This window comes from Gavialis gangeticus, unplaced genomic scaffold, assembly GCF_001723915.1.
Source record: "Gavialis gangeticus isolate Ggan-Ray unplaced genomic scaffold, GavGan_comp1, whole genome shotgun sequence".
NCBI classification, from domain to species: domain Eukaryota; kingdom Metazoa; phylum Chordata; order Crocodylia; family Gavialidae; genus Gavialis; species Gavialis gangeticus.
The window spans coordinates 10362978-10375663 of NW_017729001.1; the positions used below are offsets into that span (position 1 = coordinate 10362978).

The 12686-nt window shown below is 46.0% G+C and overlaps 1 protein-coding gene across 3 annotated transcripts in view; it reads left to right on the forward strand.

Annotated features, from left to right (window-relative positions):
• The window catches only part of CCDC60 (coiled-coil domain containing 60), a 163500-nt gene that overhangs the window by 71844 nt on the left and 78970 nt on the right, over positions 1-12686 (forward strand). For all 3 annotated transcript variants that reach the window (XM_019506770.1, XM_019506772.1, XM_019506771.1), the window contains exons 2-3: positions 4680-4751; positions 9603-9694. In XM_019506770.1, the coding sequence (XP_019362315.1) occupies positions 4680-4751; positions 9603-9694 (164 nt within the window). The remainder of the gene's footprint in view (positions 1-4679; positions 4752-9602; positions 9695-12686) is intronic.

The following is a 12686-nucleotide window of genomic DNA, read 5'->3' on the forward strand; positions in this document are numbered from 1 at the left end:
GCAACTGCTGAGGCTCTGGCCCAAGCCCAGAGTTGGGGCTGAAGCTGGAGCCAGAGCTGCCACCTGTCTCCCCCAGCTGCCTCTGCATGCCCTGCCATTCCTCCCTAACAGGCCCCAGTATTTCCTTCTGGCCACACCGCTCCTCCATCTCTCTCCCTCTCTGCCACACTCCTCCTTACCTTTGCTCCAAACCAGCAAGCTCTGCCCCTGCGGCAGGCCGGGGCATGGAGCATGGCTTCAGCCTGGCCCTATAGCAGTGGCATGGAGCTAACACTGCTGTTCCAGCCCAGCCCCATAGCATCGGTGCTAACACCGTGCCACTGCGGCTACAGGGTTGGGCTGAAACAGCAGTGCCAGCTCCATATCACTGCTATGGGGTAGACTGGAGCTATGCTCCATGTCCTGGGCTGGAGCAGGGATAGAGATTGCCCATGCAGAGCAAAGGTAAGGGCGGGGAGGGGTGTTGAAGGCCGGGTGGGGTGGGGGGGAGATGGAAGAAAGGGGGGTAGGGACCTGAGGCTGCAAGTGGCAGAAGCAGCATGGAGAGGGGAGGAGCAGGGAACAGGAGAAAGGGGACTAGGGGCAACCTGAGGCTGTGGGGGGGCAGGCACAGTGGGGGCTAAGTGCAGTTGGCAGGGAGACAGGCAGCAGGGGGCAAGCTCAAGCTGCCTGCCTCTCACTGCCTACCCCCTACCACCTGCCTCCCATTGCCTGCCCCATTACTGCCCCCCCACTCCTGCTCTACCACATGCCCCCTTACTGCTTCCCCCAGTGTCTGTGCCCTACCACCTGCCCCATTACTGCCTCCCTCATCACATCTTTCCCTGCCATCTACAGCAGTTGGGAGAGGGGGAGGGACAAATTTAAGATGATCCGCAAATAATTAGATTCCATACATGGAAAATTACAGTAATTTATTGGGGGGTTATCTTATATTCAGGGTCATCATGTATGTGAGTTAATACAGTAGTTGTGTTGTGCTGCTCATCACGAGTATTTGAGAGAGAGAGCAAAAGCGAGAACATGGCTTGTAGCATCACTGCAACTTGTCCTGGGAAAGATCTAGTGGTAGGAGCCAGGCAAGAATGGACTCAGATACTCTAGTGGTAAAAATAGTATAAAAAACCTTAATAGAATGGAACTAAGATCCTGAGAAGGGAAGAAAATCACAGTAAAAGAGTAAGACAGATAGAAGAGATATCAGAAGGTGAGGGAAAGAAAACTGGAGGATGAACATTAAAATAACTCAAATATTTTTTGAGTGGACACTTCTCACCTTATTCTTGAAACATCATGTGTACACAAATTGGATTCTTCTCCTTAATATGCAACTCTGCTGCATTCCTGACTTCAGTCTCTATTCTCTTGAAGAACAAGCATAAACCTTGTGGCAGAATGCCATCTCAATATGGCCAGGCAGCCCCATCCCTGTGTGCTTCAGGTAACCCTGGAGTATAACCTGAGCTGGATACATTCCTGAGGGAGGGGAAACCTGTTCCTGTGGATATGAGAAGCTACAGGTATCAGGTTGGGAGAAGAGGTGAATGACCCTGTCCCTCTGCCCAGTAACCAGTGATGCATTTCAAAGGTTGGCTGGCAGCCAAAATCTGCTGGCTTTTATTGGGTCAGGTAAATGAGGTCAGAAGGTCTATATAAGCCAAGAGTGCTGCGGGGGCGGGGGGGGAGGCAACCGTGATGAAGACACAGAGCAGCTGAACATCTGCAGCTCTCTCTCTCTCTCTTGAAATATATGGACACACTATGAACTGCCTGCCTCCAGAGGAAAGCTCTATCAGCCTCTGGATGATGCTTGTGAGAACCTACAAACCTGACTAGAAACAGGCAGTCCTCAACTTACAATGTTTTGAGTTACAATGTTTTGCACTTACATTTATAAATTGACACCTTGTTTCAACTTTATGACTTCAGTTTCAACTTACAAAGCTTGATCCGATGCAACGCCATGCCAGCGAACGTGTTCGCTATGTCACTTATCTCCCTGGAGAATATCTGTCCAAACTTGCTTGGACACTTTCTTTAAGAAAGCAGACACGACTCTAGAAAAAACTTGCAGCCAAGTCTCCTGAGAAGACTCCAGCCAAGAACCCTTCAAAAAGTCCAGCAAAGTCACCTCAAAGAAGTCCTTCCAAATCAATATGATTGCTATTTATGATATATAATACATTAATGTAGCTATATTACTCACCTGTGATTGAGTACAACATTCCGAGGTATTTTTGGTGAAAATAGGGTATCAGGCCTTGGTTCAGGAACCAATCCCCCATTTATAACATTGTTTCTTATGAACTCTTGGTTCCGAGTTACAACATTTCAACTTAAAATGCGGTTTTCAGGAACCAATTGTGTCATAAGTCCAAGGACTGCCTGTATATATCTTGCAGTAACTCAGATGTGTGATCAAAGGCTACCCAGCCACACAGTTTGCTCTAAGGTATTTCTCCGATTTTGCTGTACCCTATTCCAAACCTACTCCTTGTAATCAATAAAGCTGTCCACTGTACCTAGCGTGGAAGACTTATTGGGAGAGGGTCTAGATTATGCCTTGGGGGTCCCCTTGGTCCGGCTGACTAAGGGAGACCACTATTTGTGCTTCAGACTAAGGGAAGCACCCCAAGTTCTTGCAGTGGGTTGAGTACCCATCCGATCTATAAAGCCTGTAGAGCTTTATTAACCTCAAGAAGCACAGAGCCACTAACAAACTGAGACTCTTGAGTGGTGACAGTGTTACTCCCAGGCTTGTGGAGGAGCTCCAGGAAGAGGGTCAGCCAGACGTAAGGCACCCCCAGGGAGGCACTTGGAGCTTGATAGGTGCAGTAAGTTGGGAAGCTTGGTGCAGGACCACCCCCTGTTGGGCTGCCACAAACCTTAATCTGAGTTCCCTTTGTAATGGCAATTTCTAGGGTTCCCCCCACCAGCTTTCCTAGCTTAATCCTCTACTCACTCAGAGCCACTCTACATTTTATCTTTGTAAATGGGAACTAATAGGTCCTACCTTGTCTGGTAGAATGACACAACAGAATACTTATTTGTATCTAACATACCCTAAAGCACATATATACAGGATTGTACATGTGGATGTTCAGGCTTACAATTATAATTTTACCAGCCTAGATGCATTAGAAACTGAAAAAAATTAGGTTGAATTTGGATAGGCAATGCTTTGTCCTACAGGTTTTGATTGCAAAATCAAAATCCAGCAAGGACTGGATCAAAATTAATTTCCAAAATCATGACACTTTTGAAAACCCATTTTGTAGACGTAAGTATAATTGTATAGATTATTTAGTATTCATATATCTAGTTTTTAAAAATAAATACATTTAGAAAGCAATCACCTCATTGGCAACCAGGAGAAACTTCCCGAAGCAAATAATATTTTATTGTTTATTTAATTACATTCATTTATTAATAAATTTGTTAAATTAATGATTGGATTCTACTCTTCAGACCGTGGGGGATGGGAGTAAGGTGGGCTGGCAGGGGACACTGGCGGAGCAGGGCAGGCAACAGACACAGAAAGGTTAAGGAGAACTCACCCACTGCTACTGCTGCTACCATTGTCCCCCACTGATCTGGGGGTGGTGGGAGCCCCAGATCTGCTCCTAACTCACTGCAGCCAGGGGCTGTGGGGACCAGCCACTCAGGGTGCCAGGGTCACCTGGGGACAATGGCAGTGGTGCGCAGATTCCCCTTTTTGGCACCTGTTCCCTGTCTGCCACTCCCCCACAGGTGTCCCGGGCTGCTTGGAAGTATGTGCTAGTAGGACGAGCCCACTCACAGCCACTGCTGTCCCTACCCAAGTCAGCTCCTTGTGCAACTGCTCCCCATGGCCCCCCAGCTGGAGTGGGACAGGAGTGGCTCCAGGTTTTCCCTCATGCCTGCAAAAGCTGGAGACAGAGGTGGCAGCAGGCAGGTTCCCCCTTCCAGCACTTGCTCCTGTCTAGCAGGGGACATGGAGGGGCAGGGGCGGCAGGGAGCAGGTGCAGGAAACGGAAACATGTCCTCCATTGCTGCTATCCTCTGGTGAGCCTGACACCCCACACAGCTGCAGCTGGAGTGGGGCAGAAGCAGCTCTGGGACTCCCCTGTACCCGGCTCTGCCAGAAACTGGCAGCAGCATCTGGTAGAACTTAGAAATAAACTGGTGTTTGGAGACTGGAACATCTGCCTATATTCCACTTCAGGGTTGGCATGAGTCTATATTGGTTGTGTGCAAAAAACACATACCCAAGAATAATGATCTGTCACAATGTATATCTTCAGAAAAGAACAGTTACAAGTAAGTACATTCCTGGTCCAAGTTTTAGAAATTGGATTTTTCTTTTAGGTTAGATGCAGCTGGACCAGCTAACAATTTTCCATGAGAAAGTTTATTCTTTAAACACTTTTAGCACTCAAGCATAGTAATTTAAATGTGCTTGCATTCTGAACCGTGTTTGTAGATGACATAAATAATATGTTTATGTATGCTGAAATTATTCAACTGGATTGTCTTTCTCCATATGAAAATTAGCTATCATTTATGCTTATTATGAATATGCATAAATTTAGCACAAGAAAACTGACTTGCGCAAGTGTATTATAACTGTTGTCCTTTACTACCCTGATATTTACAACCTGCAGCATAATACGATTACATGCTTTTGACTCACTTTCTAGGAACCAACAAAAGAAGATGTCTATGTTCCTCAGGAAGAGATGACTACTACAAAGGATTCCCCCAAGCCAAAGGTGAGTTTAAATTACTCTCTAGAACAATTAATCTAACAAGACACTTAAGCAAATGGTTAGCTTTAGACAGAAGGACTTCTCTCACTGTTTAGATACTTGCATATATGAATCAGGGCTTGACTCTCTACTGTACAGCATGATATTATGTTGATGCTTTCGATTTTATTGAGACCAATTTGAAAGTGTGTTAAGAAACCATTTTTTGCTGCCTGATAAACATTCCAAACCCCAGTTCTCCTGTTCTTAAACTCTCACTGAAGTCAGCAGAAAGGTTGCCTAAGAAATGACTACAGAATCAAGTCCTACTTTGCTAAGAGAACTGTTGCAAGCTTAGCAATATTAGTGTTATTCCATTGTGTTAATTTAAATGTACATGTTTCAAAAGGCAGACACTTAAGCTATATTGAACTCAGCTCAGAAATGGATAACGCATTAAAATTATGCTTTTCATTTCTTTAAATTGATTTTAGAGCACCTGTGAGCACCATTCATTCAGAAATCTCTAGAGCCAGATTTTTGTACTGGTGCATTTTGGTGTTGCTCCTCTAAGGTCAGTAGAGATACACAGATTTACACCTGCTGAATATCTAGCCTATAGACAGATTTTTTTCAGCCTTTACCCAAAGTGACCCAAATCCATTATTTTAAATATTGAAGGTCTTAGAAATATTTCACTCAAATGCCTCCTCCTGCTAAGCACAGAACAATTACTGTGGCAAGCCTGCTGCTGTAATTCATCCAAGATCACCCAAGCATATGTTCTAGTTGGCGTGTACTTAGTCCTGTCATATAAGTGTGCAGAATTACAGTATAGTTTGTGACTATCTACACTGAAGCAGTTCGAGCACTATCAATTTAAAGAAAACCTTGGAAGCTGGTTACTGCATTGACCATTCTAAAGTACATTTCACTCTCCACATTTGGATTTTACAATCCATCAATAAGCTCCTTTTTTCAGTGTGTGTTAACCTTTACCTTGGTTTAAATCTGCTAAATCTCCCTTCTGTTTAGCACAAAATTGAATGTGCTATGGAGGATGGAGAATGGAGGATGATTTGATCATGATTTTGCCTCGGTATAAAAGTAACGAAAAGAATGCAAAAGAGAAAGTGTTGTGTGCAGGGGCAGATCTGAGGGGGAGAAGGGTGCACTAATGCACTTGCACCTTCCTTTGATTCCTGGTTCACTCAAAATTTAAAACCAGCTGCTTGGCAGGGGCAGCTGCGTTTCTAACCAGGCAGTGCTAAGGAGCTTGACTGACTTCATGGCTCATTATTAGGGACCTACCCAAATCGAGGAGGCAGACAGCTTGAGGTGCAGTTTCTCAGAAACCCCCACATGTATCTCTTTGAAACCTGGCAGGCTTAATGGCTTCAGAAGGGGCTACCATCCCTGCTGTTTTCATCCAAATCTGCCAAAAAATGACCATGTTATAGGCAGTTTCATGATTCCCCATTATTGCCTATGGGCAAAACATCAAAATAGCATTGATACAGCGAAACAGTTTCGACGAAACAAAACAGAGCAGTGCTTTAAAATGAAATGAAACTCAGAACAAAACACTGTCCTGTCAAAATGGCAGTCAAAACAAAACAGTGCTATTTCGCACAGCCCTAATGGGCATCCCCTATCTGTGGCTTTTGGCATACTGGGAACTTGAAGATGGAGGTTCCTGGCTAACAGGTCTTGCCTCTCTGTTCAGGTTCAAACTAGTTACCATCTTTGGGGTCAGGAAGGAGTTTTGTGCCATGGCCAGATTGGTATAGACTCTGGGGATTTTTGAAGTGGCAGATAGGGAGGGTGCAGAAAGCAGAGCAGCATACCAGGTAGGGGAAAGGGATCAGTGACACTCAGGGAGTTCGTAGAGCTAATTTGTAGCATGCCTGCTAAAAAGGTTAGCCCTTACTGTTTAAAACAAACAACAAATAAGACTCCAAAAAGCATATCTTTGAAATTATAAAAGTTTTATGAGAGTGTCAGATGTCTGGTTTAGAATCACTTATAAATGCTGCTGTTCATCAAAAGCATCAGCTGGCCTCTCTGTACTGATGCAATGCGTTTTGTTTGGTACAGAGAGACTGAGACAGGAGCTAAAACCTTCCTCTTAAATTATGCATTACTTTTTTTTCCCCCTGCAAACCTTTAATGTGTGCAAGGAAGAAAATCTCCTACTGCATACTTTCTAAGGAGCATAGTAAAGAAATCCCTTTTGTTCCTATGCAATCAACCCTAGAATAATCTCTCTCCTGCGCACCTCTGCAGGACTTTAGCAGATGCATAGGTCTGCAGCCAATTCCCATGTATGCTTTGGGTATTTCTGCATAACGCAATGTAGTGCCATGCAGAGATCTGAGCCAGCTTATGTACAAGAAGCTGTATCTGCAAGGCACTGCATTGTACTATGTAAATATACCCTTTGACTCTGTCCAGGGACACCCACATTATATGTTGCAGCGAACAACAAATTTACTCATGCATTCATGCACAGTGAGCCCTGCTTTCATTACATGTATTACAAGGTTAACAAAAAAGATGCAAAAAGTAATGCATGTGCATAGCATGCAATTTTAAAAGGATGATAACAGTGAAATAAAAATAAATTTTCTCTGGAACGCTCAAAGATACTACTTTTAAGTGAGAGTTAGTTCCATGACACATATGAACTTTTTATCTTCTATATCAGGAGTTGTCAATTATTTCAGCTGGAAGGCTGCTTAATGAGTTTTGGTGAGCTGTCAAGGGCCGTGTGGCAGGGCACTGTTGGTGCCTGCCACTTTAAGATCAGAGCCAAGCAGCCAGCAGATGCTTGATTGTGGTAGCCATTTTAGATCCCTGGCTGCCTATATAACTAGATCTGTTCCCTGCTGGCAGGCCAGGTAGCAACACTGCCTGGCTGCTGGTATCATCCTGGAGGTAAGGGAGGAGATGTAGGGGATGTCTTGGAGGCTCCTAGTCCTGGGCATGACCTAAAACTTCACCCTGCCAGGAGTGGGTGGCCTGGTGGGGCTCTCAGTGGTGTGGGAGCCCTCAGCAAATGCCAGGCCAGTTACCACCCCAGTGAAAAGCGGGTCGGGGTGCCTTAACCCCAGCTTCCACGACTGGGTGGGTCACCTGCTACTAGGGCCCAAAGGGCAGACCCCAGGGGAGAGAGTGGAGCTAGACACTCAGACCTGATAGAGAGAGTACACTTGACTGGTCAATGCTGGAGCCAGGACCAGAACCATCAAAAGGGCCAGGGGCCCACTGTGAGGGATGCCCGGAGCTAAGAGGGCCTGGGGTTTCTGACTGGCCTTGGAGGTGAGGCCAGCGCCTGTATGGCCAAAGGTCCCGGGGGGTGCCACCCAAGAGGGGAAAATAGTTTCAGGGAGCTAGATAGCCTGAATGAAGGTGGGGTAGGCTGCTGGAATGGAGGGATCTCAGAGGGGTCCTGATTAGAGAAGTCTGGGGCCCAGTGTGTGGCCGGCGAGATTAACATCAGCAAATGCCATCTGCGAAGCATGGGCTGCAGTGTAGGGGAGGTACAGAGCCACAGATAGTGCCCCCTGGCATCAGAGCAAGAAACAGGCAGCCTCCCGCCTAATTAAGATCATTAACCAATTAACAACAAGGCATGGCAGGTAAGAAGGCAGGCGGTTGGCCCAGAAACAGGTGGGTGGAGCAAAGGCAAATCAGCCCTAAGAACCCCCTGTTACAGGCCGCAAGGATTTATGTGCATTTGTTAGAGGTGTTAGCAGTGATCACATAATAGCTCAAAATACAGTCTTATTCTTGTATATTGTGTGGCGGGGGTAAGGGGGTGTTTGTAGGGGGTGGTTGGGAAGTGGGTATGTGTGTGGGGAGGTATGGGTGTGGTCAGTGGGGTGTGGGAGGGAGGGTTAGGGTGGGTGTTGTATGGTGGAGGGTGGTAGTGTGTGTGGGGGATATGGGCGTCTGTGGGTGTGTAGGGGATTATGGTGGGGTGTGGGGGAGCTATGGAAGAGTGTGGATGTGCTTGAGGTTATGGTGGAGGGTGGGGTATGTAGGTGTGTGTGTGCAGCAGGGAGGTCCTCACAGTCCGCGGAGTGTGCAAGTCCCTGGAGCTGCATGTGGTGGTATAACTCACAGCTGCTGCATTCCCATCCCAGTCCCCAGCTGCACATGGTGGCAGCAAGTGTGACCAGCCCAACCCAGCCCCATAGCATGCAGCTCCTACGCTCTTGCAGCATGGGGTGCCAGCCCAGCTTGGCCCCATAGCACACGGTACCACACAGTCCCACCCCGTTTTCCCCAATGGAAGGCCCTGGCCCTGGCCCTGGCCTGATGGGGCCCTTACCTGAATGTCCATGCTTGCAGGCAAGGAGGCCTGGAACAGCCATGGGGTGTCTCTAACACCCCTTAGCTCAGGGCTGGGGGCAGTCAGGCCAGGCTGGAGTGGGGGTTGTTTGTTTAGCAACCAGAGCTGTACGTCCTGTACAGAGGCACTGGCTTGCAGAGGGGCACCCCATGGCCAGGGCTTACAGAGGGGCCCCGCAGGCCAGATGGAATTGCCTGGCAGGCTGGATCTGGACCACGGGCTGTATTTTGCTCGCCTCTGATCTATAACTTTAACTGTAGAGTTAGTCAAAAATGTTGCGAGAACTTTTTTTTGCCTTGTAATGGGGAAAACATATTAATTATTTTATGTATACTTTAAGAATATGACAGACAGAAATGTAGCCTGTCTGATGTCAGGTAAGGATTTCAAATAGTGATTAAAAGCAGAAGGTTAGAATGGAAACTAGCATGCATCCTCAACACTGGATGCCACTTCTGTCCCAGTCATAATGAAATATTTTCACTAACACAATTTTTTTTCCTTTTCATTATCTTCAGTCTGCTCCACAGGAAAGTCTGAAGAAACCTGCTCCATTCAAGCAACTAGAAAAGAATCTGAGGACTCTCAGTAAAGATCTTACTCATACAAGGTAAAAATGTGACGGAAAGTGACCGTTTCAGAGTCACAGGTAGAAAGATGAGGGATTTATTGAGCAGCAGTAGCAGCAATAAGGTTAAGCACATAATTGGCAGCAATCCCAAGAGTTCAGAAGAAGGAATATATTATTCTGTTTGTATAACATTGACACTTGCTGCTAATGTTATCATCTTAACATAAAGTTAACAAACAAAACATTAAGAATGGGTCAAGAATGGAATAGAAAACAATAGGGAAATGATTATAATGCCACTGTAGGAATGAATATATGCAGTCATTTAAAATAATCTATTTCATTCCCATCTCAGACATAGAAGTAGAAAGTTGTAACACCTCTGGCTGAGTTCTGCTAATGTATTATCACTAAACTGTTATAACCTGGGTTCCTGGTTTTCTCTGATTTAAAAAAAAATCCCCAATTTTCAGGTTTAAAAAAAAAAATCCAAAATCCACATTTTTCTATGATCAAAATGAAACACCATATATATCTATGTATTAGTAGCATTTCATTTTAATCACAGGAAAATGTGGATTTGGGTTACTACTTTAACCCAAAAAGTGGCTGGGTTTTTTTATCAGAGAAAACCAGGATCCCTGGTTGGGTTTGGTTACAACTTTTGGATCCTGTGTGCTTTTAAGAGAGTAGAATCTGGACAAGAGCGATTTGCATGTTTTATCTTTGCCTCCAATGTCAGCTTCCAATATGTAGACTCCCTGTCTGATCCATGCCGTGATATGTGAGATTGCAGTCCAGTTGTCCAGAAACCAGAACAACTCTCAAGCTTCCTCAGTCACTTATGTGGGCTTCCCAAGAGCTCTGCCTCCATGGGCACTCGAGGTTCTAGTTTCTCTCTCTGGAGAGGTAGTAAACAGATCAACAAGATTGAAACTCCTTGATGCATAGCACAAGTGTTTAAATCTCACTTCCTGATTGCAAAGCAGACGTACCCCCAAGTACCATTTATTATATTTGTTCAGTAATAACTTAAGTAGTTATTAAACTGCATTTGTATAGTCTTTTAAAATGTTTTCCTGGAAACTTCTAACTTTCTAAATGTGAATGTTAATGTTAACTTAGAAAAAAAAATTAAGTTTTTGCAACTAAAACAACAAGCAGTTGTATTAAAAAAGATGATTTACTCCTGACAGGACTTAGTTATAACCTGCTGCAAATAAACACTGACAAATTACCACTGGCAATCCCAGCAGCATACAGATTACACAAGTGTTTACAACAAGGTCTGTAGACTTAAAGTCTCTGAAAGCATTTTCCACACAACAATTGCCAAATTAAAGCAAGGAGCAATAAGGAAGACAGATCATTATTCCAAGAAACAGATCATTTCTTAGGTTAAGCCTGGAAAATGTTGTGTTTTTTGAATTGCTGAAAGGCTTTATTAGCAATATATATATTAAAAACAAAGATTTATGACCTGCAACATTAGCATAAGCTTATAATTGCACAAAAGTTGAGAAACTCTGAGCTATACTTCTCAAAGTAAATGTAACTATCCTCTTGGAACACACGTTATAGTGCAACTAGAACACTAAAGGTAGGTACAGATGTTATACTTAATGTGCATTAAGCACACAGTAAGTGCTTTAAAGTCATAACAGAACAGATGTTCATGGCACTTAAAGAGTTTTAAAAATGGCAGATCCTGCTCTAAGTTAACCCGCAATGGATGTGGTATTAGACTAAAGCACTTGAGGTTAGAGCACTTTTTTGAACATCTGTACCATATCCATTGTACTTCAGCACGCAATTTTGCTGTCATCCCAGGGGCCCCTCACTGGGTGGCTTGCTAGCCTCAGCTAGTGCTCATCTGCTTCAGAGCACTTCAGGGGAGAGGGAGAAAATGGAGCCTCTCTGCCGTGTGGACCCGGCTCAGACCCCACCAAGCCCTGTGCCCACAAGCTTGGAGGGCATCTCCCAATTGCAGCCAGGCTGTGCCACTTTTTATTGCACTGGGAACAGAGAGGCTTCATTTCCCACCCTCCCCCCTGGGCCCAGTTCCTGGCATGGCAAAAAGTCAAGCCAGGCAGCCCTGTGCTGGAGCTTCTAGCTGCCATTGTCAGGAGGCTTAGGGGATGGGGGGCGGGGAAAGGAACCCCCCACTACAAAGGCCACCTCACAGCTTGCTGGCTGGGGTCTCAGGGTGGGGGGGAGATCTGGGCTGTGTCCACATGGAAGGAACCTCCCATCCCAGCCACTTGACAGCTGCAGCCAAGAGTTGCAGTGGAGGGCTGCCCAGTCCAGCCCAGCTTATCACCATGCCAGAAACTGGGGCCAGCAGGGGGAGGAAGGGAGCCCCCTTATAGTACAGATCCACCCCCACCACCCAAGACCCCAGCCAAAAAACTGTGGTGGGGGTACTCCCTTTCCTCACCCACCTACCCAAGCCTCCTGACAACAGCAGCCAGAAGCTGCAGCACGGGGCCGCTCAGCCCAGCTTTTTGCCACATTTGGAACTGGGGCCAGGCGGGGAAAGGACTCCCCTGCTGTGAGAGTGTGCCCCTCCCCACACACACACAGTTTGCTGGCTGGAGTCTCAGGGGGGTGCCAGTCCAGGTCCATATGCAGGGGTCATAGAAGTCATAGAATCATAGAAGTCGGGTCGGAAGGGACCTTGTAGATCTTCAAGTCCAACCCCCTGCCTGGGCAGGAGAAAACTGGGTTCAAATGACTCCAGCCGGGTAGGCATCAAGCCTCCTCTTAAAGACCCCCAGGGTAGGAGCCAGCACCACTTCTCTTGGAAGTTGGTTCCAGATCCTAGCCGCCCTGACCGTGAAGTAGTTCTTATGGATGTCTAATCTAAACCTACTCTCCAACAGCTTGTGGCTGTTATTCCTTGTTATGCCAGGGGGCGCTAGGGGAAACAAGGTCTCTCCCAAACCCTTCTGGTCCCCTCTAGTGACTTTATAGACAGTCACCAGGTCCCCCCTCAGCCTTCTCTTGTGAAGGCTGAACAGGTTCAGGTCCC